The 27,772-nt window shown below is 47.7% G+C and overlaps 2 protein-coding genes across 4 annotated transcripts; both read right to left on the reverse strand.

Annotated features, from left to right (window-relative positions):
- Positions 1 to 1,324: 1,324 nt before the first annotated feature.
- Positions 1,325 to 11,797, reverse strand: vegfba (vascular endothelial growth factor Ba). Its single transcript, XM_059020728.1, has 7 exons — positions 10,080 to 11,797; positions 5,239 to 5,281; positions 4,601 to 4,797; positions 3,808 to 3,881; positions 3,610 to 3,645; positions 3,068 to 3,190; positions 1,325 to 2,494 (listed from the first exon to the last, which is right to left on the reverse strand). The coding sequence occupies exons 1-7, from the start codon at positions 10,155 to 10,157 to the stop codon at positions 2,470 to 2,472; spliced, it is 576 nt and encodes a 191-aa protein (XP_058876711.1). The 5' UTR covers positions 10,158 to 11,797; the 3' UTR covers positions 1,325 to 2,469.
- A 1,650-nt stretch (positions 11,798 to 13,447) lies between these two features.
- Positions 13,448 to 27,087, reverse strand: LOC117398634 (dnaJ homolog subfamily C member 4). Of its 3 annotated transcripts, XR_009324103.1 has the most exons (8): positions 26,485 to 27,087; positions 25,626 to 25,764; positions 24,860 to 24,950; positions 21,477 to 21,664; positions 19,082 to 19,240; positions 17,910 to 17,976; positions 17,076 to 17,162; positions 13,705 to 13,860 (listed from the first exon to the last, which is right to left on the reverse strand). XR_009324103.1 is itself a non-coding variant. In XM_059020726.1 (7 exons), exons 2-7 carry the CDS (start codon positions 25,712 to 25,714, stop codon positions 13,773 to 13,775), a joined length of 702 nt encoding a protein of 233 aa, XP_058876709.1. In that variant the 5' UTR covers positions 25,715 to 25,764; positions 26,485 to 27,075; the 3' UTR covers positions 13,448 to 13,772. The 3 variants fall into 3 exon arrangements, 2 of the variants coding, with proteins under 2 accessions (XP_058876709.1, XP_058876710.1); XM_059020726.1 differs by lacking the exon at positions 17,910 to 17,976 and having other exon boundaries at positions 13,448 to 13,860; positions 26,485 to 27,075; XM_059020727.1 differs by lacking the exon at positions 17,910 to 17,976 and having other exon boundaries at positions 13,706 to 13,860; positions 17,076 to 17,158; positions 26,485 to 27,083.
- Positions 27,088 to 27,772: the final 685 nt, after the last annotated feature.

The raw sequence follows: 27,772 nt of genomic DNA on the forward strand, positions 1-27,772 counted from the left end.
AACACGATGCGCGATATAACTCTAGCTCTAATTAACGCCAAGGTAATTAACGGCTGTTAATTTTACAAGACCCAAACAACCAAAAAAGTTATATATTTCCAAATCCTCTTAAGCAAAGTGTTTTTTTTTTCTTTTCAAAAGTAAAAAATTAGCCATGATAAAGAATAGAGGAAACCGCTCTCCCGGAATCTGGTGCTACACAGCGTTAAAGACAATCTCAGTTTGCAAGCCTTGCTTCAGGATCGGGTATGCTGGTAATTAAGCATGGCGTGGTTAGCGCAGCAAGGCAAACGCAACGATTAGCAGCGAAACGATACAAGAATGTGAATGAATGAGGGCTCTGTCGCGGCTGCTGTTTGTTGTTTGTTGTTCTGAACCTCGATTAGTTCCCCTCTCTGTACTGTACACCGCTATATAAAAATAATATCTGTACAGAACTGTGTGATGCCCTTCCGTGCGCAGTCCACGTGTCTTTACCATCCCCAGCCCCGTGTTTCTGAACTGGCAGTGCGGTCACTCATTAACTCTGTGCATAAACAACTCTGTGCACAAACAACGACTTTCCAAGAACCACTTTAGTTAGTTTTTTTTTATATATATACCTGGAAATTTCCACACATAAACAGTAATAAATCTTCGCTGAACCAGTGGAACTCTGTGCATTTCTCGCGTCCACTTCACTGACAGTTTGATAACACACCCCAGTATAGACCTCTGAATAGCAGCACAACACTCTGAGCGAGTTTTACTGCAGCCGCAATGGAGGGGTCTATATTAATGATCTAAACACAGAACGCGTGAACTCTGTATTCTGAATGAGTCATTTATCAGACGCTTTTATCCAAAGCGACTCACAGAGACTAGAGGTGTGAAGTCTGCTTCATCAACAACTGCTCTGCTTCTGCTGCTGCAGAGTCACTTCCAATAGGAGCACGTTTGTTTTACGTCTCATCCGAAGGATGGAGCACAAGGAGGTGAAGTGACTTGCTCAGGGTCACGCACGCACGCACGCACGCACGCACGCACACACACACACACACACACACACACACACACACAGTCAGTGGCTAAACTGGGATTTGAACCTGCTGGTATCGAGACCCCTTTTCTAACCACTGGACCAGCGAGCCTCCTATTTGAGTCATCTCTCTGATGCGTATACAGATTTGTACAGTGAAACTTTCTTTAAGGTTTAGATCATAAACGCAGACCCGCTTCCACTGGTCCCCTTATCCACTTTGTGTGTCTGATCCAGAAAACACAAACACTTGCATCCACATCTCTAAACGTACACCCTGCATAAATAATGAGACCATTAAAAAAATGAAAAAAACCAAACCATGGAATTTTACTGCAATATCTCTATCTATATAAATAATTGTTTTCAACAGCGTGGGTATTGTACAGTAAAGCCCACATATAGTTTACATTATTATGGAATTAGCAATATTTGCACCCCCTCAAAGAATAACATGTTACAGTTATACAGCATAGTTCAGCTTCCCGGCTTTCTGAGAAGTTCAGTGGCAATTTCCATTGGGCCAGCCTTTTAAATAGGGGTCCTCTCCCGCAGGTTTGCTTTCAGTGCAGGTAGGCAGGCATATTCTCAGCCAGCTACGCTCAAAGAATACACAGTCCTTCTGTTTTCTAGTAGTGGCTTAGCAGAAAGCAAATAAAATCGGTCCTTGATTTTAGATGGATATTATTATTATTGTTGTAAAAGGATTTTCCATTTATTTCCCCATTATCTCTCTCTCTCGCCAAGTTTAACTCTGCAAGAAATGTAAAAAGACTTCTGATTTAGCCAGGCTCAGGGCAGTCAATGGCGCGGTGACCCAGGCCAGGCGTTTAACCCTTGACCTGCACTGCGCTGGGATTAGAACTACAAGCATGGACGCCAGGTCCTAGGGCTTCTATGTGCACCTCTATCTGGACTGTAGTTTTTTTTTTTTTTTTTTGTGTGTAGGCGTGTACGGATCTGGGTGTTTAGCCAGGCAGAACACCCTGGGCTAAACACCTTTGCTGTCCCGAGTTCTGTGATCAATCGAAACACAAGACTCAGCTTTTAATGTCAAATCTTCCAAAACACGCTCTCCGTGGTATCTGAGCTTGCAATTGGTAGAAAATATATATATATAAATATTATGTCTCAGCAATTTGACTCTTTCCTCTTTTGTTTGTGTGTAATAATCCAGTTCTCGCTTTCCAACAGCCAAACGAGCATTCACAGCAGAACCCGACTCCCAATATAAGCCCAGCTCTCCTGTTTTGGGGTACAGAGGGGTTCAGTTGAGGGGTTCCCCCGGCCCGACCCCCTGAGTTCTTCACAGGCTGGTTGTGTGTGTTTGTCTCTTCTCTTCTCTGCCGCTGTTTCCTTCTTCACAGTTGAAGTCGTTGCAATAAATGAGAACGCGCTAGGAGCTTTCTTTCTCTCTCTCTGCCCCGCTCTCTCGCCTTCGTTTCCTGCAGTCAGCGTTTTCTCAGGGACTCGCATCTGGAAAGCAGAAGTCACATTAGGGCAGATTTATCAAGGGTTTCTTTTGTGTGTGTGTTTGTTTTTTTAACACCATATTGTGATCTGCTCCTAGGGCTGCCATCTCTGAGGTACAAAAAACAAAACAAAACACCAAAAGAAAATTACAGAAATACATACATTAAAAAAACAAAACACACATTAACAAAATAATGTAAATAAAAATAAGATCATTTACATTTTTTAAAAATTAAATAAATAAGTTAAAATTATTCTTATTATTTTTTAAATACATATATAACTAATCCAGAGACATCCAAACAGAAGGGGTATGGGGGAGGGAGGGGGGTTGTTAAAAGTGTAAACTCTCTTTAGAAATCCTCTATTCATCCAATAGGAAACATTGCTAACATTTGTGATATAGTATTGACAGCCAGTTCATTGTGTATCTCAGTGTATCTCAGTCTAACTTGTGCTCAGTCTACAGCCTGGCATTGAGGTGCTGCTGGGAAACAGGGACAGGCGTGCGCCCCGAGGGCTCCCCTCCCCTCCCCTCCCCTCCCCTCCCCTCCCCTCCCCGGATCAGGGACTCACTTGCAGGAGCGTTGGTTCAGCTCCTTCCCCTTCCTGCGGCAGTGCCGGGGAGAGAGCCGACACGAGCACTCACAGGACACGGGATCCAACACCTTCCACTGTACCACACATGCACTGCACTGCCTGGGAGAGAGGAGGAGAGTGTGAGAGAGGAGAGACACACGCACTGCACTGCCTGGGAGAGAGGAGAGACACACGCACTGCACTGCCTGGGAGAGAGGAGAGACACACCGGCACTGCACTGCCTGGGAGAGAGGAGAGACACACGCACTGCACTGCCTGGGAGAGAGGAGAGACACACGCACTGCACTGCCTGGGAGAGAGGGGGAGAGTGTGAGAGAGGAGAGACACACGCACTGCACTGCCTGGGAGAGAGGAGAGACACACGCACTGCACTGCCTGGGAGAGAGGAGAGACACACGCACTGCACTGCCTGGGAGAGAGGAGAGACACACACACTGCACTGCCTGGGGGAGAGGGGGAGAGGGGAGAGAGGAGACCAGCAGCACTGACACCCAGAATGACTGACCGTCTTTACTCACCTCTGTGGCAGCACTGGGGTTACGCCTTTCTTAAATCTGGAAAGAGAAAGAAAAGAGATTCAACAATAGCCTGGTCCCGGTTCAACTTAAACCCCCCCCCCCCCCCCCCCCCGGTAACCAGTTTGGTTGAGCCGGCCCCTTTGTCACCGCGTCCAGTGCTAGGCTGGTTTTGAAACACAGAGCTGCTCTCTTGCTCACCTGCACTCACACGCGCTGTGCTCAGTGAAAGGCATCCTCACCCATTCGTGGCTGTCATACTTAGTCTTCATCAACTGGGGAAGGAAGAGAAACGGGAGGCGTGCTTTTAAAACTACAATATCAAAAGAAGAAGCAAAACACACACACACACACTGACACACACCTACAGTGACACACTGACACACAGACACACACACACTGACACAGACACACACACACAGACACACACACAGACACACACACACAGTGACACACTGACACACAGACACACACACACTGACACAGACACACACACACACACTGACACACACACACAGTGACACACTGACACACAGACACACACACACAGTGACACACTGACACACAGACACACACACTGACACACACACACAGTGACACACAGACACACACAGACACACACACACAGTGACACACAGACACACACACACACACTGACACACACACACACACAGACACACACACACACACGCACACACACACTGACACACACACACACTCACACACACACACTCACACTGGAGATAACCAGCCACTCCCTCACCCTGTTTATTTTTCTGTCTGACTTGCACATGTATTGGGAAGGACCCTTACAAAGCAGCAAAACACAGCACCTGCACACCGTGCTGTCAACAAGACCTTATCACTGACCTCGCCTCATGAGGGGGGGGTGCTGTGTGTGTGTGTGAGTGTGTCGGTGTGTGTGCGTGTGTCAGTGTGTGTGTTGAGGTACCTCCACTGTGAGTGCGTGTGTGTGTGGTTGATTTTTGGGTACCTCCACTGTGAGCGTGTGTGTGCTGGTTGGGGCGCACTCCATGGCCTCGTCCCCGCAGCACCCCCCACAGCGGCGCAGCGGCACACAGGAGGGCAGGAAGAGGTGCTCCACTTCCTGAGGGAACTCGGAGGAGACGTCAACCAGGACCTCGCGAGGCTGACACAACGAGCGATTATACACATCCAGCCACGCCAACACTACAGACACAGAGAGACAGGTTAGCTACTTCAATACTGCAGAGAGAGAGAGAGAGAGACACAGAGACAGGGTTAGCTACTTCAATACTGCAGAGACAGAGAGACAGAGACAGGGTTAGCTACTTCAATACTGCAGAGAGAGAGAGAGACCACAGAGACAGGGTTAGCTACTTCAATACTGCAGAGAGAGAGAGAGACACACAGAGACAGGGTTAGCTACTTCAATACTGCAGAGACAGAGAGACAGAGACAGAGAGACAGAGAGACAGGGTTAACTACTTCAAATAAGCAGAGAGACAGTGAGACAGGGTTAGCCACTTCAATACTGCAGAGAGAGAGAGACAGAGACAGAGACAGAAAGAGAGAGAGAGAGGTGAAGAGAGGGAGAGAGAGGGAGGGTTACACACAGACAGACACAAACACAGGCACAGTCATTCTTACCTTCCCTGGATTTGTGCGAGTCACCCGTGTGCCAGCGTGCCAGCTGAAACCAAAGAGAAGAGGCAGAAGAAGAACAAATTAAAAAAAAAGGTCCCAAAAAGGAAGAAGAAAAAAAAAATAGTATTATACATCACGCCGCGCAGAGAGCGACCATTTAGCTTTGGAGGTGAAAGGACAAACGCTGCTGAAATGCACGACAGTGCCTAAACTCACCTGCCCAGCCAAACCCTTTGAATCTCCTTGCTTTAGATTGGGGTTGAACGGTGAGCGCTCAGCACAGAGAGAAAGCAGGATCAGCGGACAGACACGCAGCTGGAAATGAAACGGACTCAGAGCAGAGCGAAGGAGACACGTGATGGAATGGGTTACCAGGGGTTACCGAGCCACGCTGCTGCTGCTGCTGCAGAGTCACTTCCAATAGGACCTTGTTTTGTTTTACGTCTCATCCGAAGGACGGAGCACAAGGAGGTGAAGTGACTTGCTCAGGGTCACACACACACACACACAGGGAGTCAGTGGCTGAGCCGGGATTTGAACCTCCAGGTATCAAGCCCTTTTCTTTAACCGCTGGACCAGCGAGCCTCCTGGACGATGTTGTAAAGCTCACATTTACCCTAAACAGGCTCAGCTGGGTAGAGAGCAGGGGATTGTGGGGGCTGTGCAAGGTGCTTGAAGCCTTGTGCTGATTTTAATAAGACGTGGTAACACAACAGACACTAGGACGGCAGCAGGCTCTGAGACTGAACTCTGTACACAGCCCTCAGTCCAAGGTCAACTACGAGAAAACAAGGACTGCAGAAACCAGTACCAGCCGGGATGTTGCACACACACACACACACACACACACACACTGACACACATTAACCCACATTAACACACTGACACACAGGAACAGCAAATATACCAGCGCTGCAAGTTCTCTCTAAAGACACATTTTTGTGTTAAAAATGGACACTATAGGGACTACCTGTGTCCTCATAAAGGTAGGTTTTGTCAGCTTTTCTGTCCCAGGATACACTGTAAACGTCACCACAGCAACATGCAAATACTAACGCACAAACTATGAGACACACACACACACACGTAAACAAGGGGCATTCAGAACAGAAAATAGGAGGCACTTTTTTTACACAGAGAATTGTGAGGGTCTGGAACCAACTCCCCAGTAATGTTGTTGAAGCTGACACCCTGGGATCCTTCAAGAAGCTGCTTAATGAGATTCTGGGATCAATAAGCTACTAACAACCAAACGAGCAAGATGGGCTGAATGGGGGCCTCCTGTCGTTTGGAAACTTTCTTATGTTCTTATGTGCTCCACACTTTTTTCCCCGCTCCCTGCAGCGTGGTTATGCAAACGTTGCCCTGTGTGCAGACTCTGCTGAGCACACTGGCATTCTCCAGACTCTTAAGGGCAACCCCCCCACCCCCCCCCCACCCCAAAACAGAGGCTGCCTTCTCTGCAGAGTTTAATCCTAGCTTTGCAAAGCCAGTGTCACAGAGACAGCAGGACTGTGTTGTTATTGAATTGTAATTGAAACTCTTTATTTTTTACTGCTTCACGGCTATCTTTGCCTGTTCCTGGTTCCTTGTGCGTTGCCAATGCAGCCCCTCCCGGTGATGTCACCCGTACCAGGACAACTCAGCTGAGATCAGGCTCCAAGGAAGCAGATCTGTAAAAATACCTTTCCATAAGTAATTCAAATGATCAACATACCGGAATGTTCCTCCGGGGAATTTTTTTTTTTTTTTTTTTGTCCATCATAAAAATGATGAGAGGATAATAGTTATTATTATAATATCTCACAAGGCACTCTGGACTTTACGCTGCAAGTGGAAACAGCAGCCTCATGAAAAACAACAAGGTAGAAGGTGGAAACTCAAATAAGACAAGAAAAATCCTCTCCCTTCTCCTCTCCTCTTCTCTCACCTCCCTCACCTCTCCCCTCCCCCTCTCTCTTCTCACCTCCCTCACCTCTCCCCTCACTCCTCTCCCCCTTCACTCCTGTCTCCCCCACTCCACTCCTCCTCTCTACCTTCTCCCTTCTCTCACCTCCCCTCTCCCACCTCTCCTCTCTCCCCCACTCCACTCCTCTCCCCCTATCCCCCCTCTCCTCCCTCCTCTCCCTTCCCCCTCCCCCTCCCCCTCCCCCTCTCCCTCTCCCCTCCTCTCTCTCCCTCCCCCCTCTCCCCTCCCCCTTTCCCCTCCCCCTCCCCCCTCCCCCTCTCCACTCCTCTCTCTCCCCTCCTCCCCCCTCCCCTCCCCCTCTCACCTCCCCTCTCCCCCCCCCCTCTCCCCCTCTCCCCCTCCCCTCTCTCCTCTCCCCTCCCCCTTTCCCCTCTCTCCCTTCCCCCTCCCCCCTCTCCCCTCTCTCCCCTCTCTCCCCTCTCCCCTCTCTCCCCTCTCCTCTCCCCTCCTCACCTCTCTCTCCCCTCCTCCCCTCCCCTCCCCTCCCCACCTCTCTCTCCCCTCCTCCCCTCCCCTCCCCCTCTCTCACCTCCCCTCTCCCCCTCCCCTCCTCCCCTCTCGTCGGACTATCTCTTTGGTATGTGTGTGTGCGTGTGCTTTCGCCACTGGCTAGCAAACACACACTGCCATTTCTGGGAAGCGCAGTGTTACTCTGGCAGCCTGTAAACGATGATGAATATGAAGCTGGAAATCCCGGTCGAACTCCACTTCACCCTGAGCACAGAGCTCCGATCAGTGACCCTGCTTCAAACTCTGAAGACACTCATGAAGGTCAGAAAGTCTGTCACCTCATTTATCAAGTTGCTAAATTCTGTTTAAACTTTGTGTTTGGCTTGCCTTGCACTTCTTCAGAGAGAGAGAGAAAAAAAACAAGAGCAGCCGCTGTTGGCTGTCCAGTTTGTCTGCATTCCCTAAACATCTACTCCATTTATTAACTACGATTAAAAAAAAAGGTGAATTGAAATTCGCCCGTTTCTAATGCTCCCTTGCCCATTCAAATCCCAATCCTTCCCCACTCCACTCCATCCCAGCCCTACTTTGTAAGCTTCGTATACGCAGTTGCATTGCTTGCAATATCAAACAGACTCAACACCAGGGTGCCTGGAAGTCTAAACATAAGAACATAAGAAAGTTTCCAAACGAGAGGAGGCCCCATTCAGCCCATCTTGCTCGTTTGGTTGTTAGTAGCTTATTGATCCCAGAATCTCATCAAGCAGCTTCTTGAAGGATCCCAGGGTGTCAGCTTCAACAACATTACAAACACGAAAGGACAGCAGATCGTGGCCTCGTTAACTAAACGACATGGCAAGCACGTTTAGATTTAAAACAGCAATAAGTGACTGCGGTTACCATGGCTTCAACAGCCTAGAAGCACCTCCACTGTTTTCCCTTGACAAAGGCATGTTTCACATCCCGAAACGTGGGGAAGCCAGCTGGTTTGAGCATTGCCACTGCCAGCCATAATTCAGTGGCTCTAGGAAGTTCATTTAGACACCCCCCTCCCCCCCGGGCGACAGAGCCAACTAATTAACACGGTCCAATTAGCAGATCAGCGCGGAGCCGGCTGCCAATTGCAGCTAATCGGAAACCCGCACACAGATTTTCTCAAAATCCGCTAAACTGTTACAGGCAGTGGCGCACACGCAGCCTCCTGCTATAAATCACGATGCGATCGCCTGCACCACGGCACGTAATTCAATTGGCTGCGCATAACCTCTATTGCACAACAGCCTACCAGCAGGATAGACGCAGCAGCCAGCATGTTACACTATCACCGGCAGAGCCGCTGATCAAAGCACCCTGAGCGGGGGGGGCAGGAGGGGGGTCATTAATCCATTAACCACTCGCCGCTTCATTAGTTATCAATTCATCACAATACCTGCTACCGTACCAACCACGCTGTACAACAACACCAATCAAATGTTGAACACGATCCAAGTAACTATCACTGACACTCCTATCTGCTCCCATATTGAATGGTATTTTGTCATATTCTTGTACTTGCTAGAACTGAAGTCATTGTATTTATCTTGCTCTTAATTGTATTAATACTTGTACTGTGATTCTTGAAATGTATTTTTTGTTTACGACTGTAAGTCGCCCTGAATAAGGGCGTCTGCTAAGAAATAAATAAATAATAATAATAATAATAATAATAATAATAATAATAATAATCAAGTGTGTATTTTATTTATTTATTTATTTATTTATTTATTTATTTATTACATATATTAATTGCGTGGTACAAATACAGATTTCTCTGTGTAACGTAGAAGAAATCGGATTTTGAAGCTAAAATTATATATATATATATATATATATATATATATATATATATATACTATACCGGTGGCCTAATTCTGCCCAAATTATACTCGATTCCAAGGGTCTCCAATCCTGGTCCTGGGGGGGGGGGGGGGGGGGGCGCGGTGTCCCTCCTGGTTTTTGTTCCAACTGTCCCCAAACTTACGTAATTGTACCAACTGGAAGCTTAACTGGTCCAATTAAGTAATTTTGGAGACAGTTGGTACAAAAACCAGGAGGGACCGGGACTGGAGACCGCTGCTCCACACGACCACCGAGTCGCTCACAGAGCGGTCTGTCCAGCAAAGAGTGATACTTTCTATTTTAAAATGCTGTCACCACATCAAACTATATAAAAGAAAAGACGGGTTATGAAAAGAAACGCAGTGCTGTCTGATGATGGTTTTACTGCAGGTGAGTCACACTAGGTGTACTTAAAACTAACACTTTGTTCATGTGGATATCGCAACAACGTGAAATATGTGAGTGACCGGCAGGGCAGCGAACCCATCCGTGACACTGACAAAGTCTACACAGGATCCCAGAGCAAGTTAATGGGAATAGATCTTACCTTGGCAAATGAGACAGGCAGCCGAGTTATCAAAATAAACTGAAGAATTCCCAGAATAACTTTCAGATGAATCTCCATTGCGAGTTCTGGTTTGGAACGGCTCAAGAAAAAAAAGCTCCAAACTCGTATTTCTCTTTATATATATATTTATTTATTTTTTAAAATCCGTCTTTTCCAACCCTTATGGTATAAGGAAACTTAGAAACAGGACTCTTAAATGCTGAAACCCAAGTTTAAAAATCTCCAAACAGAAGTCCGGCGTATTCCACATTGTAAAAATAACTAATCCACAGTGGGAACCGTCTGTAATATCCGATGTGCTGATGATAATGAAGAATTAATTTTCAGAAATGATATTCCAGGTTTTGGTTATTTTGAGGCGTTTTCAAAGACTTTTCTTTCAACAGTCCTAGACCAAACAGGCGGTCGTCTTGAAGTGTGAGTAGCGATGGAAAAATCAATTATATATAGATATATATATTCAATTAGTGTCAGAGAATATGTTTTATTCCTTAACAAAAATGCAGTTCGTGTTGTTATCAACAGAAATAAAAAAGAAAACTTTTCAAATTGTGTATTAGTAATAATAATATTAATAATAATAATAATACAGAGCTACACCGTTATTCAAACACACACGCTTTCTCTTCTCTTGAATTAAAATCATCTTCAAACTCGCGTTGTACAGCGGAGGCAGTGTCATTTGCTGTCTGTCGTCGGTACCTCGGCATCATTTCATTAAATGTCATAAATGAAAATAAAATATAAATATAAATACATACAGCTCTGGGACACGTCAATACACAAACGGTCCTCTATATAAATGAATCCTGAAAACCTAACCGTCCCCGACACGAGACCTGGCGGTTTGCCGTTTGAATTTTGAACCGTGTTCTAGAACTCGGGTCCCTCCTCGCGCAGTCAGCCAGTCCGGGTGCAGGTGCGGCGGCGGCGGTTGAGTCAGTCTCGGCTCTGCTCGGTTGAGTCAGTCTCGGCTCTGCTCGGTTGAGTCAGTCTCGGCTCTGCTCGGTTGAGTCAGTCCCGGCTCTGCTCGGTTGAGTCAGTCTCGGCTCTGCTCGGTTGAGTCAGTCTCGGCTCTGCTCGGTTGAGTCAGTCTCGGCTCTGCTCGGTTGAGTCAGTCTCGGCTCTGCTCGGTTGAGTCAGTCTCGGCTCTGCTCGGTTGAGTCAGTCCCGGCTCTGCTCGGTTGAGTCAGTCCCGGCTCTGCTCAGTGATGTTGGGAAGGGTTGGGGAAGGCGGGCTGTTGTCGTTTCTCGGCTCTGCTCGGTGATGTTGGGAAGGGTTGGGGAAGGCGGGCTGGTTGTCGTTTCTCGGCTCTGCTCGGTGATGTTGGGGAGGGTTGGGGAAGGCGGGCTGGTTGTCGTTTCTCGGCTCTGCTCGGTGATGTTGGGGAGGGTTGGGGAAGGCGGGCTGGTTGTCGTTTCTCGGCTCTGCTCGGTGATGTTGGGGAGGGTTGGGGAAGGCGGGCTTGTTGTCGTTTCGCCGGGCTGCTGTTGCTGCTGCTGTCGCCGCCGGGGTTGGCGTGTAAACTCACGACGAGACCCTTTCTGTTCAATCCACGGTCTGTCAGCGCAATCTCCTCCCATAGGCGTTTAATTAAAGAGACAAGCACACCCTTTTTAAAAAGAGAGGCGGGCGCGTTGCTGGTGTTGTAAAATACTGTAGAACTATAGCCTATAGTCCGATAGCGTTGTTAATTTTTTTTTTTTTTTGTCAGATTTTTTTTTCACTTTATAAAATTAACAAGGAAACAATAATACATTAAAAATAATAATAATAATAATAATAATAATAATAATAATAATAATAATAATAAACTTGCCATACACCAAACGACTACTACTAATAATAATAAGTCTAATATTATTATTATTTTGCTCACAAGGACACATCGTACTTTTGAAACTACTGTAATCAACGGAATTTTCTATAGTGTTGCCCTAACGTGTAATACCAGTGGCTGCGGTAAGGGGTCGCTGTTACAGAACCAGCCACTCCCCTCGACAGCGATAGGAAAGTTCTGTTCAAGCACGTTAGTTAACCTGTGTGGACATCTACGAGAAGTATTTCAATTAAAATAACATTTTTAAAAGTTGTGTATTTGGCACCAGCCTCTATCTTTCTGAGAAAAAAAAAAAAAAGTTGAGTTTAGACAAAAACGTTTAGACAAATTTTCTACTAACAACCAAACGAGCAAGATGGGCCGAATGGCCTCCTCTCGTTTGGAAACTTTCTTGTGTTCAAAGGTTTTAATGTAAACAGTTTATTGTTAATTTTAGCACGAAGAAAACGCGTGGTTTGATTGAAACGATAAAATAACTTTTTTTTTTTTTTTTTTTTTTTTGAATGCCACGCTTGTGTGAGATTGACCAATACATATCAATATCGATCCGACAAATAACAGTTTGAACCCAGACGCTCGTCCTAATCAATACAACTGGCGCTGGATTTATTTATTTATTATTATTATTATTATTATTATTATTATTATTATTATTATTACAAACAACGTATGATTCGTGCTGCGACCTGTGCCGCCGCGGTAGATTTATTTAGATTGATATTCGAGTCTTATCCGGTTCCGCGGAGAATTGGCAGAGACTAAATTTTATTTTTTTTTCCAGACCCCGTAATTGTGTTAAATCCTGGGCGAGCAGGGTGGGTCTGTGTTTGCCAAGATCGAAGAGATTGGCACACATCGGACCGGCTCTGCTCAGCACGCTTTTATATTAACATTTAAAGGTAACTGGTTAACCTCGGGGTGAACGAGTATGCGGGACAGAGAGACAGACAGAGAGACAGACAGACAGACACACACACACAGACAGACAGACACAGACAGACAGACAGACACACACACGCACACACACAGACAGACACACAGACAGACACACACACGCACACACACAGACAGACACACAGACACACAGAGACAGACAGACACACACACAGAGACAGACAGACACACATACACACAGACAGACACACACACACAGACAGACACAGACAGACAGACAGACACACACACGCACACACACAGACAGACACACAGACAGACACACACACACAGACAGACAGACAGACACACACACACACAGACAGACACACAGACAGACACACACACACAGAGACAGACAGACACACATACAGACACACACACACAGACAGACAGACAGACACACACACACACACAGAGACAGACAGACACACAGAGACAGACAGACAGCCTCTGTGTTCATTTGAAATGATCCCGCGTATTTCAGCTAAAGGGTTTCGAGAATGCGAGCTCAAAACTTTCGGTTTTTTTTTTTTTGTTTTTTTTTTTTTTGAGGTAACGTAGACAGAGGTCATTTTCCCCCCCTTATCTTTTTATATATTTAACGAAACGGTAAATCGATAATGGATAAGGTCTTTTTTTTTGCCCAGTTAAACTGCAGTTACAGACGAAATATTGGTACTGACGAGACACTGGCAAGACTGACTGCTGAAAATACAACATTTTAATGATTAAAACCCTGTAGGCTACACTAACATTTCCATAGGAGTAACACCGTTTAAAAACGCACAGCATGCGGGCCATAGAATCTAGCATTATTATTATTATTATTATTATTATTTCCAGCGTGGTTTGAATTTGTTGAAGGTATTGTATTTTGTTGAAGGCTTTTAGCAGTTTATTTGTCGCTGCGGTTTCTGTATTTCTCCACGAACTCGGCGTGTTTCTGACGAAGAATCTCTTGCTGTTTCTTCAACCCGTTCATCCTGCGGAGAAAACAAAATACAAAGAACAATAATACTAATAATAAATATTAAAACTACTAATAATAATCAATACTATTAATCAATACTGATAACAGGTCTGTCAGTGACATCCACGGCTGTCATTCTCAATCAGAGCTGTCAGGGTGATGATGATGATGATGAGGATGATGAGGATGTTTATTTAGCAGACTCCTTAAGAACATAAGAAAGTTTACAAACGAGAGGAGGCTCCATTCAGCCCATCTTGCTCGTTTGGTTGTTAGTAGCTTATTGATCCCAGAATCTCATCAAGCAGCTTCTTGAAGGATCCCAGGGTGTCAGCTTCAACAACATTACTGGGGAGTTGGTTCCAGACCCTCACAATTCTCTGTGTAAAAAAAGCGCCTCCTATTTTCTGTTCTGAATGCCCCTTTATCTAATTTCCGCTTGTGACCCCTGGTCCTTGTTTCTTTTTTCAGGTCCCCTGGGTTGTCAATACCTTTCAGGATTTTGAATGTTTGAATCAGATCACCGCGTAGTCTTCTTTGTTCAAGACTGAATAGATTCAATTCTTTGAGCCTGTCTGCATACGACATGCCTTTTAAACCCGGGATAATTCTGGTCGCTCTTCTTTGCACTCTTTCTAGAGCAGCAATATCCTTTTTGTAACGAGGTGACCAGAACTGAACACAATATTCTAGGTGAGGTCTTACTAATGCATTGTAAAGTTTTAACATGACTTCCCTCCTTTCTCCAAGGCGACTCACAGAGGCCTGGGCGTGTGTTCGATGCATCAGCTGCAGAGTCTCTTACACCAACGCCTCACCCAGAAGTCACACAGTGAGTCAGCGAGCGAGCCGGGATGTGAACCTCCTGGTTCAAGCCCGGTTCTCTAATCGCTGGATTAGTTTAATGGAATCGGGTCAGTGCTGTTTAAGACCTAGATTATTATTATTATTATTATTATTATTATTATTATTATTATTATTATTATTATTATTATTATTATTATTATTATTTATTTCTTAGCAGACACCCTTATCCAGGGCAACTTACAATAGTTACAAGATATCACATTATTTTTACATACAATTCCCCATTTATACAGTTGGGTTTTTACTGGAGCAATCTAGGTAAAGTACCTTGCTCAAGGGTACAGCAGCAGTGTCCCCCACCTGGGATTGAACCCACGACCCTCCGGTCAAGAGTCCAGAGCCCTAATCACTACTCCACGCTGAGTCCAGAGCCCTAACCACTACTCCACACTGAGTCCAGAGCCCTGACCACTACTCCACACTGAGTCCAGAGCCCTGACCACTACTCCACACTGAGTCCAGAGCCCTGACCACTACTCCACACTGAGTCCAGAGCCCTGACCACTACTCCACACTGAGTCCAGAGCCCTGACCACTACTCCACACTGAGTCCAGAGCCCTGACCACTACTCCACACTGAGTCCAGAGCCCTGACCACTACTCCACACTGAGTCCAGAGCCCTAACCACTACTCCACACTGAGTCCAGAGCCCTGACCACTACTCCAGACTGAGTCCAGAGCCCTGACCACTACTCCAGACTGAGTCCAGAGCCCTGACCACTACTCCAGACTGAGTCCAGAGCCCTGACCACTACTCCACACTGAGTCCAGAGCCCTGACCACTACTCCACACTGAGTCCAGAGCCCTGACCACTACTCCACACTAGATGCCATTGGGCAAGCAACAGCACATTTTACTTACATTGTGCGAGCTTAATAATAATAATAATAATAATAATAATAATAATAATAATAATAGGACTCCCATTGCAGAGCAGTTTGATCCAGTCCAGGTTTTACATTCATTTTGGCGAGCTTCATAATAATCAATCAATCAATCAATCAATCAATCAATCAATCAGTCAATCAATCAATCGCATTTGATTTTGTATAGCGCCTTTCAAGGTGGGCCGCCTGTCCCAAAGTGTTTTAACATTAAAACAATTCAACACCATGAAAAAAATCATTACAAACAATACAAATTTAAAAACCTACAAAAATTAAAAAAAGACCTAAATAAAAACAGCAAGTGATAAAAGCGAACCAGAGGAACAACAAAAAGAACATTTGAAATGAAGAAAACAGCAAAGCAGAACAGAACAGAAAGACTAAGACAAAGCCAAGAGAAAAAAAGAGGGTTTTTAAAGCTTTGACTTGAAGAGTGAGCAGCTCAAACAGAGAAGGGAGGGTAGGAGCTTAGACTTTGCTACAAGGACAGAGTCCGAGGGTCTCGGATCACGTGTGGGGACACACAGATCACGTGTGGGGACACACGGCCCGCGTCGTCTCTCCGTAACTCGGGGCTGGAGTTAGGGAGAGATTTGCATGCAAGCCGAAGAGTTTTAAAAGCAACCCTGCATCTGACAGCCGACCAGCGAGGGAGGGCCAGCTGAGGAGTGATGTCATCATGGCGTTGGGATTTGGAAAGGATCCTGGCTGCTGAGCTGTGTTTCTCATTGTCGTCTAGGGATGGCATATTAACGCAGTGCTTGCGTCTCTCTGTAGGATCCTGGGGGGGGTTTGGGGGGGGGGTGTCGTCAGCTCTGAAGATCCGCATTGTAAGAAACCCTCCCAAACCCTCGCCCCCCTCCCTCTCTGCCTCTCACACACACAGGCAGTCACAGCGAGCTCTGAGGCCACATATCCGGCCGGTCCTGTTTCTTTGTTAAATGTAAGATGGCAAGACAGACTGGAAACCAGCGCCAGATTTTAAACAAGAGCTCCACTATGCAGAGGGACGGGGGGGAGGAGGAGGAGGGGGGGCTCAGCCATTTCAAACCCCCAAACCCTAACCCCCTTTTCCACAATTACACTGATGTGGGGGCAACTCTGAATACCAATGAGCCATGATCCCGAGGGCCCCTAATTACATAACGAGTGTATTCATTAATCCCCCCCCTTGGCAATTATTATTAATTTAGCAGAGGCTTTTATCGAAAGCGACTCGCAGAGACTAGAGGGGTGAACTCTGCTTCATCAACAACTGCTGCTGCTGCTGCTGCTGCTGCAGAGTCACTTCCAATAGGAGCTCGTTTGTTTTACGTCTCATCTGAAGGACGGAGCACAAGGAGGTGAAGTGACTTGCTCAGGGTCACGCACGCACGCACGCACGCACACACAGGGAGTCAGTGGCTGAGCCGGGTGATTTGAAGCTTCGGGTATCGAGACCCCTTTTCTAAGCGCTGGAGCAGCGACCCTACCTGGCCCTCTCTTTAGACTCCTTGTAGATCTCTGTGATCACACGGTCCTTCTCATCCATGAAGCTGTTGTGAGCTTCCTCCAGCTTCCTGAGAGGGGAGGGGAGGCAGGAGAGGGAGGAGGGGAGGGAGGGGGGAGGGGGGAAGGGGGAGAGGGGAAGGGAGAGAAGGAGAGGGAGAGGAGGGGAGAGGAGAGGGAGAGAGGGAAGAGGAGAGGAGAGGGCGAGAGGAGAGGGGAGAGGAGAGGGAAGAAGACGAGAGTTGAGTAGAGGGGGAGACGAGAGAGGGGGAGAGGAGAGGAGGGGGGAGGGGAGAGGAGGGAACACTTTAGCAAATTATCTTTGCCAACCAGCCCACTGAACTTTACAATCCACTTGGGAAAAAAAAAACAAAAAAAAAAACAGATAGCTGTTTAAATAAATACCCGTCTCGCATCAAAGCGGTTTTTTTAGGTTTTGTTTTTAAGGCGAGTTGTTACACAAGCATGATAATCTACGAAGAAAGACTGCAGCACAAAAGCAGGGCTGCCTCTGATCCAGGTGCTGCTGGATCTCAAACACAGCCTGGGGCTCCAGCCACCTGATGAGAGAGGCGATAGGGAGCCGGCAGACCAAACAAAGCCCACGCAGACCAGACTGCGCATCGCAGAGCGAGCCGACTGCACACGCTGAGCTCCACAGGGCGTCCTTACACAGCTCCAGCCTGAGGGGATGGGACTGACTCCCGCTGCACAGCAGTGTGATCCAGTCCTGGTTTCACTGGGAGTTTAATAATCAGACACACCTGAGCTTGTTAGCTAGACACACTGGGGGCTGATCAAGCTGGTAGCAGTAAAACCTGGACTGGATCACACAGAAAGGGGGAAGGAGGGAGGGAGGGAGAGAAATGAAACGGGTGGGAGGAGCTGGGAGAGAGAGAGGGAGGCTTTTTAGCTAAATGAAGCAAAGGAGCAGAATCAATTCAATCGGCTATGCGCTCCACGGATTCACTGTGTGTGTGTGTGTGTGTGTGTGTGTGACACCGTGCGCGGGCGTGTGACACTGTCAGTGTCTGTGTGTCAGTGTGTCTGTGTGTGTGTGTGTGTGACACTGTGCGCGGGCGTGTGACACTGTCAGTGTCTGTGTGTCAGTGTGTCTGTGTGTGTGTGTGTGTGACACTGTGCGCGGGCGTGTGACACTGTCAGTGTCTGTGTGTCAGTGTGTCTGTGTGTGTGTGTGTGTGACACCGTGCGCGGGCGTGTGACACTGTCAGTGTCTGTGTGTCAGTGTGTCTGTGTGTGTGTGTGTGTGACACTGTGCGCGGGCGTGTGACACTGTCAGTGTCTGTGTGTGACACTGTGTGCGGGCGTGTGACACTGTCAGTGTCTGTGTGTCAGTGTGTCTGTCTCTGTGTGTCAATGTGTCTGTCTGTCTGTCTCTGTGTGTCAGTGTGTCTGTCTGTCTGTCTCTGTGTGTCTGTCTGTCTGTCTGTCTGTCTGTCTGTCTGTCTGTCTGTGTGTCAATGTGTCTGTCTGTGTGTAAGTGTGTCTGTCTGTGTCAGTGTGTCTGTCTGTCTGTCTCTGTGTGTCAGTGTGTCTGTGTGTCTGTCTGTCTGTCTGTCTCTGTGTGTCAATGTGTCTGTCTGTCTGTCTGTCTCTGTGTGTCTGTCTGTCTGTCTGTGTGTCAATGTGTCTGTCTGTGCGTCAGTGTGTCTGTCTGTCAGTGTGTCTGTCTGTCTGTCTGTGTGTCAATGTGTCTGTCTGTGCGTCAGTGTGTCTGTCTGTCAGTGTGTCTGTCTCTGTGTCAATGTGTCTGTCTGTGTGTCAGTGTGTCTGTCTCTGTGTGTCAGTGTGTCTGTCTGTCTGTCTGTCTGTCTCGGTGTGTCCGTGTGTCTCTGTGTCTCTCAGTGTGTCTGTCTCTCCCTCGTCTGTCTCCGCTTCACTGTCACACCGTGTCCCCTGGTCCAGGTTTCTGTGCTGGTCCACGTGCTCGCACCCTGACTGACTAGCCCTGCTCGAGGGCGCCCCCTACCTGAATCCGAAGTAGTGCACCCCCAGGCTGGCCAGCATCACCAGCACGCAGCACCCCACCAGCTGCAGGTTCCGCCTCCTCTTCCTGTCCGCGAGGGCGGGGTCCAACCCCTCGGAGGGGGCGGGGCCAAACTGCTCCCAGTACCGAGAGCCGGCGGACCTGTCAACGACACCGCAGGGTCATTATAATACAATACAGACCCGTCAACGACACCGCAGGGTCATTATAATACAATACAGACCCGTCAACGACACCGCAGGGTCATTATAATACAATACAGACCTGTCAACGACACCGCGGGGTCATTATAATACAATACAGACCCGTCAACGACACATCGGGGTCATTATAATACAATACAGACCCGTCAACGACACCGCGGGGTCATTATAATACAATACAGACCCGTCAACGACACCGCAGGGTCTTTATAATACAATACAGACCCGTCAACGACACCGCGGGGTCATTATAATACAATACAGACCTGTCAACGACACATCGGGGTCATTATAATACAATACAGACCCGTCAACGACACCGCAGGGTCATTATAATACAATACAGACCCGTCAACGACACATCGGGGTCATTATAATACAATACAGACCCGTCAACGACACCGCGGGGTCATTATAATACAATACAGACCCGTCAACACATCGGGGTCATTATAATACAATACAGACCCGTCAACGACACCGCAGGGTCATTATAATACAATACAGACCCGTCAACGACACCGCAGGGTCATTATAATACAATACAGACCCGTCAACGACACATCGGGGTCATTATAATACAATACAGACCCGTCAACGACACCGCAGGGTTATTATAATACAATACAGACCCGTCAACGACACATCAGGGTCATTATAATACAATACAGACCCGTCAATGACACCGCAGGGTCATTATAATACAATACAGACCCGTCAACACATCTGGGTCATTATAATACAATAACGCACGCACGCACACACTGAGACACACGCACACACTGAGACACACACACACACTGAGACACACGCACGCACGCACGCACACACTGAGACACACGCACACACTGAGACACACGCACACACTGAGACACACGCACGCACGCACACACTGAGACACACGCACACACTGAGACACACGCACACACTGAGACACACGCACGCACGCACACACTGAGACACACGCACACACTGAGACACACGCACACACTGAGACACACGCACGCACGCACACACTGAGACACGCACACACTGAGACACACGCACACACTGAGACACACGCACACACTGAGACACACGCACGCACGCACACACTGAGACACACGCACACACTGAGACACACGCACACACTGAGACACACGCACACACTGAGACACACGCACACACGCACACACTGAGACACACGCACACACTGAGACACACGCACACACTGAGACACACACACACACACACAGAGACACTCACGCACACACACACAGACACACGCACACACACACACACACACACACACACACACTATATAAAGCAATGGGAAAAAAGTGAAAGAAGTTCCAATTCAAACTGCATTTCGAATGTTTCCGAAGCTGCTTTGGTTTTTTCAGAGCGGTGCTGAGATTGCATGGGAAGGTTCCCGATGCTGTCCGCTGTCGTGCGGAGGGCAGGAGAATGCTTTGTAATCATGATGTTTAATGATGTGTCATTTTAATCTGTGATCAGATCGGCACTGTCGACACCCAGGAACTTTAAAACAAAAAACACGTTTCTTTTGTGAGGCTGTCGAGGGCAATAAAGCAACCCCCCCCTTCCCCCCCAGCCCCCCTGTGGGGAGGGGTAGGTGTTAGGGTTAGTGTTAGGGGTAGGGGAGGGGGAGGGTTCTCACCCCGGGCTGTGTGGGGAGGGGTAGGTGTTAGTGTTAGGCGTAGGGGAGGGGGATGGTTCTCACCCCGGGCTGTGTGGGGAGGGGTAGGTGTTAGGGTTAGGGGTAGGGGTAGGGGTAGGGGTAGGGGGTAGGGGGAGGGGGGAGGGTTCTCACCCCGGGCTGTGTGGGGAGGGGTAGGTGTTAGGGTTAGGGGGGAGGGGGTAGGGGGAGGGTTCTCACCCCGGGCTGTGTGGGGAGGGGTAGGTGTAGGGGTAGGGGGTAGGGGGTAGGGGGTAGGGGTAGGGGGAGGGTTCTCACCCCGGGCTGTGTGGGGAGGGGTAGGTGTTAGTGTTAGGGGTAGGGGTAGGGGGATGGTTCTCACCCCGGGCTGTGTGGGGAGGGGTAGGTGTTAGTGTTAGGGGTAGGGGTAGGGGGTAGGGGGTAGGGGGTAGGGGAGGGGGATGGTTCTCACCCCGGGCTGTGTGGGGAGGGGTAGGTGTTAGTGTTAGGGGTAGGGGAGGGGGAGGGTTCTCACCCCGGGCTGTGTGGGGAGGGGTAGGTGTAGGGGTCCCCTCTGCTCCCCGATCCCGACGCTGGTCGGAGGCGCAGTGTGGCGTCGTACTGCCTCCGCGAGGACTCCTTACTCAGCACCTGGTACGCCTCGCTCAGGGACACGAACCGGCTGTGGAGACCCGGGTTCGAGGGGTCGCTGTCAGGGTGGAGCTGCAATACCCAGACAGACACACAGACAGACAGACAGACAGACGTCTTATTAACAGACTCCAGAGGAAGATGAAAGATGAACGCGAGGCTGGTGAATTAGAGGTCTCTCTGTGTCAACTAGCCCTCCAGACTGGAACCCCTCCCTCCCTCCCTCCCCTCCTCTCCCTCTCTCTCTCCCCCTCCTCCTCCTCCTCCTCCTCCTCCTCTCCCCCTCCTCTCTCTCCCTCCTCCCTCTCTCTCTCTCCCCCTCCTCTCTCCCCTCTCCCTCTCTCTCCCCCTCCTCCTCTCTCTCTCTCTTCTCCCCCTCTCCCCCTCTCCCCTCCTCTCTCTCCCTCTTTCTCTCCCCCCTCCTCTCTCTCCCCCTCCTCTCCCTCTCTCTCCCTCTCCCTCTTTCTCTCCCCCTCCTCTCTCCTCTCTCCCCCTCCTCTCTCCTCTCTCCCCCTCCTCTCTCTCTCTTCTCCCCCTCTCCCCTCCTCTCTCTCCATCTTTCTCTCCCCCTCCTCTCTCTCTCTCTTCTCTCTCTCCCCCTCCTCTTCCCTCTCTCTCTCTCTCTCTCTCCCCCTCTCTCAGATGAACTGATAGTTTCAGAAGCGTCTCTTTCCGATGCGAGGAAACGGGAGACATCCTGCTTCCAATTACCTGCTTCCCAAAAGCCCAGAACAAACTGAGCTAATTAGCTGCGTTACTTATTTTGAATGAGATTTTTTGTTTTGTTTAGTTTTTCTCTGAGGTTCAGCCAAGATAAGAGTCTGGAGACTCACCCAGGCTTCTGCATCGAAACCAGACTGCCTGATATATTTTTAACTACTAAAAACAGGGATGGGAACCAGACTCCTATTGCACAGCAGTGTGATCCAGTCCAGGTTTTACTGCTACCAGCTTGATCAGCCCCCAGTGTGACACGAGACCCCCCCCCCCATGTTGTTTGTAATTTCTCGGGGGGTTCGTGAGAGGAGCCCCTTATCTCTCCCTCCTCATCGCAGCAGCCTGAGCAAAACAGGACAGACTGCCCCCATCCCCTGCTTAATGACCAATTCACTAAACTATGACAAGAAGCCACAACAAAGCAAGCCAGCTGGGAGCTCAGAAACGAGGGGGGGGGGGCGGCACAGGGGAGCCAAGCCAAGGGATTTTAAAAGGGAGGGGCCAGCGATCCTGTTAATAAAGCTAATAAGAGGTGCGAGAATGGATTTTAAAGATGGTCAGCGCTCCTTTAAAGGGAGGGGCCAGCGATCCTGTTAATAAAGCTAATAAGAGGTGAGAGAATGGATTTTAAAGATGGTCAGCGCTCCTTTAAAGGGAGGGGCCAGTGATCCTGTTAATAAAGCTAATAAGAGGTGAGAGAATGGATTTTAAAGATGGTCAGCGCTCCTTTAAAGGGAGGGACCAGCGATCCTGTTAATAAAGCTAATAAGAGGTGAGAGAATGGATTTTAAAGATGGTCAGCGCTCCTTTAAAGGGAGGGGCCAGTGATCCTGTTAATAAAGCTAATAAGAGGTGAGAGAATGGATTTTAAAGCTGGTCAGTGCTCCTTTAAAGGGAGGGGCCAGCGATCCTGTTAATAAAGCTAATGAGGTGAAAGAATGGATTTTAAAGATGGTCAGCGCTCCTTTAAAGGGAGGGGCTAGGGTGTAACAGCAACAAAAGATACAGATATAGTGTTAAATTCCTACACTTCAGCTCCCCCTACAGGTAAAAGCTAGGAGGTGCATTGCATGAGAATACCTTGATTAAAATCTAAAACTCAAGAGACCGAGTCAAGCAGACCAGCGTTTGGGCTCCAGTGCCTTCATCAGTGTGATTATTGAAACTAGAAGAGACCGAGTCAAGCAGACCAGCGTTTGGGCTCCAGTGCCTTCATCAGTGTGATTATTGAAACTAGAAGAGACCGAGTCAAGCAGACCAGCGTTTGGGCTCCAGTGCCTTCATCAGTGTGATTATTGAAACTAGAAGAGACCGAGTCAAGCAGACCAGCGTTTGGGCTCCAGTGCTTCATCAGTGTTATTATTGAGGTGAAGCTGTAATAAGTTCCAATGCCCTCATCAGAGTGGAAATGGTTTCACACTGTTTGTTTTATTTTATAGACGCTGCCAAGGACAGAAACACAGGGCTTGTTTACGGCGTGCCAAGACTGGTCTGGCGCTTTCATCCACTTTTATTTGATTCACGTCACAGTGCATTCTAGCCAAGAAAGAGAGAGAGAGAGAGAGAGAGAGAGAGAGAGAGACTGAACCAGCCCCTTCTCAAAGTGCAGTAAAGCACGGAGAGGAGAGAGATCCAGCCCCTTCTCAAAGTGTAGTAAAGCACAGAGAGGAGAGAGATCCAGCCCCTTCTCAAAGTGTAGTAAAGCACAGAGAGGAGAGAGATCCAGCCCCTTCTCAAAGTGTAGTAAAGCACAGAGAGGAGAGAGATCCAGCCCCTTCTCAAAGTGTAGTAAAGCACAGAGAGGAGAGAGATCCAGCCCCTTCTCAAAGTGTAGTAAAGCACAGAGAGGAGAGAGATCCAGTCCCTTCTCAAAGTGTAGTAAAGCACAGAGAGGAGAGAGATCCAGCCCCTTCTCAAAGTGTAGTAAAGCACAGAGAGGAGAGAGATCCAGCCCCTTCTCAAAGTGTAGTAAAGCACAGAGAGGAGAGAGATCCAGCCCCTTCTCAAAGTGTAGTAAAGCACAGAGAGGAGAGAGATCCAGCCCCTTCTCAAAGTGTAGTAAAGCACAGAGAGGAGAGAGATCCAGCCCCTTCTCAAAGTGTAGTAAAGCACAGAGAGGAGAGAGATCCAGCCCCTTCTCAAAGTGTAGTAAAGGCAGTATGTGTACTGGTAAGTGACTTGGCTGTACTGGTGTGTCACTGGGCTGTGCTGGTGTGTCACTGGGCTGTACTGGTGTGTCACTGGGCTGTGCTGGTGTGTCACTGGGCTGTGCTGGTGTGTCACTGGGCTGTGCTGGTGTGTCACTGGGCTGTACTGGTGTGTCACTGGGCTGTGCTGGTGTGTCACTGGGCTGTGCTGGTGTGTCACTGGGCTGTACTGGTGTGTCACTGGGCTGTGCTGGTGTGTCACTGGGCTGTGCTGGTGTGTCACTGGGCTGTGCTGGTGTGTCACTGGGCTGTGCTGGTGTGTCACTGGGCTGTACTGGTGTGTCACTGGGCTGTGCTGGTGTGTCACTGGGCTGTACTGGTGTGTCACTGGGCTGGGCTGTACCTTCCTTGATCGCTTGAAGAAAGCTTGTTTGATCTCATCCAGGGAAGCCTCCTGTTTCACTCCAAGGACATCGTAATAATTTTCACTGGACCTAAGCAAAAAAAATCAAACATGTACAGAATAGAAACTAAAAAATCAAACATGTACAGAATAGAAACTAAAAAATCAAACATGTACAGAATAGAAACTAAAAAATCAAACATGTACAGAATAATAGGTTACATTTAAAGAGATTTAAAAAACAAACAGAGAAAAACACGATTTATTTACTGCATGGACTTTTCGCTTCTATTTGGAATGTGCAGATTTCAGAGACAACAGATCTGTGTCTGTGTGTCAGTGTCTGTGCGTCAGTGAGTGTGTGTCTCAGCGTGTGTGTCAGTGTGTGTCTCAGTGTGTGTGTGTCTGTGTGTGTGTGTCTGTGTGTCTCAGTGTGTGTGTGTGTGTGTGTCAGTGAGTGTGTGTGTCTCAGTGTGTGTGTGTGTGTGTGTCTCAGCGTGTGTGTCAGTGTTTGTCTCAGTGTGTGTGTGTCTGTATGTGTGTGTCTATGTGTCTCAGTGTGTGTCTATGTGTCTCAGTGTGTGTCAGTGAGTGTGTGTGTCTCAGTGTGTGTCTGTGTGTCAGTGCGTCAGTGAGTGTGTGTGTCTCAGTGTGTGTGTGTCTCAGTGTGTGTGTGTGTCAGTGTGTGTGTGTCAGTGTGTGTGTGTCTCAGTGTGTGTGTGTCAGTGTGTGTGTGTCTCAGTGTGTGTGTGCATGCGTGTGTTACCTGCTCCACGCTGTGCTCACACTGATTGCCCTCCTGGCTGCTCGGATGCATTTCTTACACAGCAGGATCCCGACAGCTTGCAGCTGCATCACAGCTCCAGAGAGAGAGAGAGAGACCCCCGTCTCACCTGGGACAGGTCCTGCAGAGACACACGCTGACCCATCAACCCCACACCTCCACCTGTCCACTAACACCGCGGCGTGCAATGACGTAACCTTAACTAAACACACATTACGTGTGCACAACAAGGCACATCTACAAGTTTTGTAAAACGCGTTTTTATCTTTCGCGATATGGCGTGAATTGAATAATATCTGCCAGCTGGACAGATTAAAAAACAAACACGCGTTTCTCAAAGCAGGTTCATTTTATGTCGGCAGATTTTTTTTTTTTTTTAAAGGGGACGGTGCTCGCTTTTTGTCAAAAAAAAAACAAAAAAAACAGCCGCTTTGAACCCAAGTTACGCAAATGTCATTCATTACAATAAGGGGGGCAACGCTGTAGTAAAATTTCAAAAGTAAACACCGACGTATTTCACATTTCAAAACGCTCCAGGTTTCGACGCTGTTATTTAAAAGTGTCCACCTTTTACCCGGTTCCCTACATATACAGCGCCCGCAAAAACTGCAACCGGCTCGGGACCGGTACACAGGAAAGCGCCCGGCTTCTAAAAAAAAAAGGCCCGTGTCACCTTATAAAGCTAAAAAAAATATATATATCGCTCATTATATAATGGAGACACAAATAAACGCCGTTTGTAGCTTAAAACAGCAGTATGTTTTTATATACATTACTGGTCAATACATAGTATGCGTTTATTTATTATTATTTATTATTTACAGATAAAATGTGTACTCACTCGTTGTTTTGTTTTGTTTTTTTAAACTCGGACGTACAGTTTGGTAACTTGCAAACACAGCCACGGCAACGTACGGCGCTGTCGTGTTTCTATTTCGCCGACAAAAAACTTCTCGACCTCACGGATGAAAAAAGCCGAGCTGCCTCGATGCTGACTCGTCTAATTCGGCTTTGCTTAGCCCGCAGGGTCGTCATATTTCCGTAGGATCTCGACTCTATACAAATCAATACAGACAGTGAGACTGGACTCTATACAAATCAATACAGACAGTGAGACTGGACTCTATACAGACAGTGAGACTGGACTCTATACAAATCAATACAGACAGTGAGACTGGACTCTATACAAATCAATACAGACAGTGAGACTGGACTCTATACAGACAGTGAGACTGGACTCTATACAAATCAATACAGACAGTGAGACTGGACTCTATACAGACAGTGAGACTGGACTCTATACAAATCAATACAGACAGTGAGACTGGACTCTATACAGACAGTGAGACTGGACTCTATACAAATCAATACAGACAGTGAGACTGGACTCTATACAAATCAATACAGACAGTGAGACTGGACTCTATACAAATCAATACAGACAGTGAGACTGGACTCTATACAAATCAATACAGACAGTGAGACTGGACTCTATACAAATCAATACAGACAGTGAGACTGGACTCTATACAAATCAATACAGACAGTGAGACTGGACTCTATACAAATCAATACAGACAGTGAGACTGGACTCTATACAAATCAATACAGACAGTGAGGCTGGACTCTATACAGACAGTGAGACTGGACTCTATACAAATCAATACAGACAGTGAGACTGGACTCTATACAAATCAATACAGACAGTGAGGCTGGACTCTATACAGACAGTGAGACTGGACTCTATACAAATCAATACAGACAGTGAGACTGGACTCTATACAAATCAATACAGACAGTGAGACTGGACTCTATACAAATCAATACAGACAGTGAGGCTGGACTCTATACAGACAGTGAGACTGGACTCTATACAAATCAATACAGACAGTGAGACTGGACTCTATACAGACAGTGAGACTGGACTCTATACAAATCAATACAGACAGTGAGACTGGACTCTATACAAATCAATACAGACAGTGAGACTGGACTCTATACAAACAGTGAGACTGGACTCTATACAGACAGTGAGACTGGACTCTATACAGACAGTGAGACTGGACTCTATACAAATCAATACAGACAGTGAGACTGGACTCTATACAAATCAATACAGACAGTGAGAC

The sequence above is a fragment of the Acipenser ruthenus genome, unplaced genomic scaffold, assembly GCF_902713425.1.
Source record: "Acipenser ruthenus unplaced genomic scaffold, fAciRut3.2 maternal haplotype, whole genome shotgun sequence".
Lineage (NCBI taxonomy): Eukaryota > Metazoa > Chordata > Actinopteri > Acipenseriformes > Acipenseridae > Acipenser > Acipenser ruthenus.

What these genes read in the sequence shown, in the direction of transcription:
- vegfba (XM_059020728.1), bottom strand. Translation starts at nt 10,157, where the DNA reads ATGGAGATTCATCTGAAAGTTATTCTGGGAATTCTTCAGTTTATTTTG. An exon ending in CTCGCACAAATCCAGGGAAG is followed by an intron (nt 4,798 to 5,238) that starts GTAAGAATGACT and finishes CTGTGTCTGTAG; the next exon opens with TGTTGGCGTGGCTGGATGTG. An exon ending in CACAGCGCGTGTGAGTGCAG is followed by an intron (nt 3,646 to 3,807) that starts GTGAGCAAGAGA and finishes TTCTCTTTCCAG; the next exon opens with ATTTAAGAAAGGCGTAACCC.
- LOC117398634 (XM_059020726.1), bottom strand. Translation starts at nt 25,714, where the DNA reads ATGCAGCTGCAAGCTGTCGGGATCCTGCTGTGTAAGAAATGCATCCGA. An exon ending in GTGAGCACAGCGTGGAGCAG is followed by an intron (nt 24,951 to 25,625) that starts GTAACACACGCA and finishes TTTTTTGCTTAG; the next exon opens with GTCCAGTGAAAATTATTACG. An exon ending in CCCTCCCCACACAGCCCGGG is followed by an intron (nt 19,241 to 21,476) that starts GTGAGAACCCTC and finishes TGTCGTTGACAG; the next exon opens with GTCCGCCGGCTCTCGGTACT.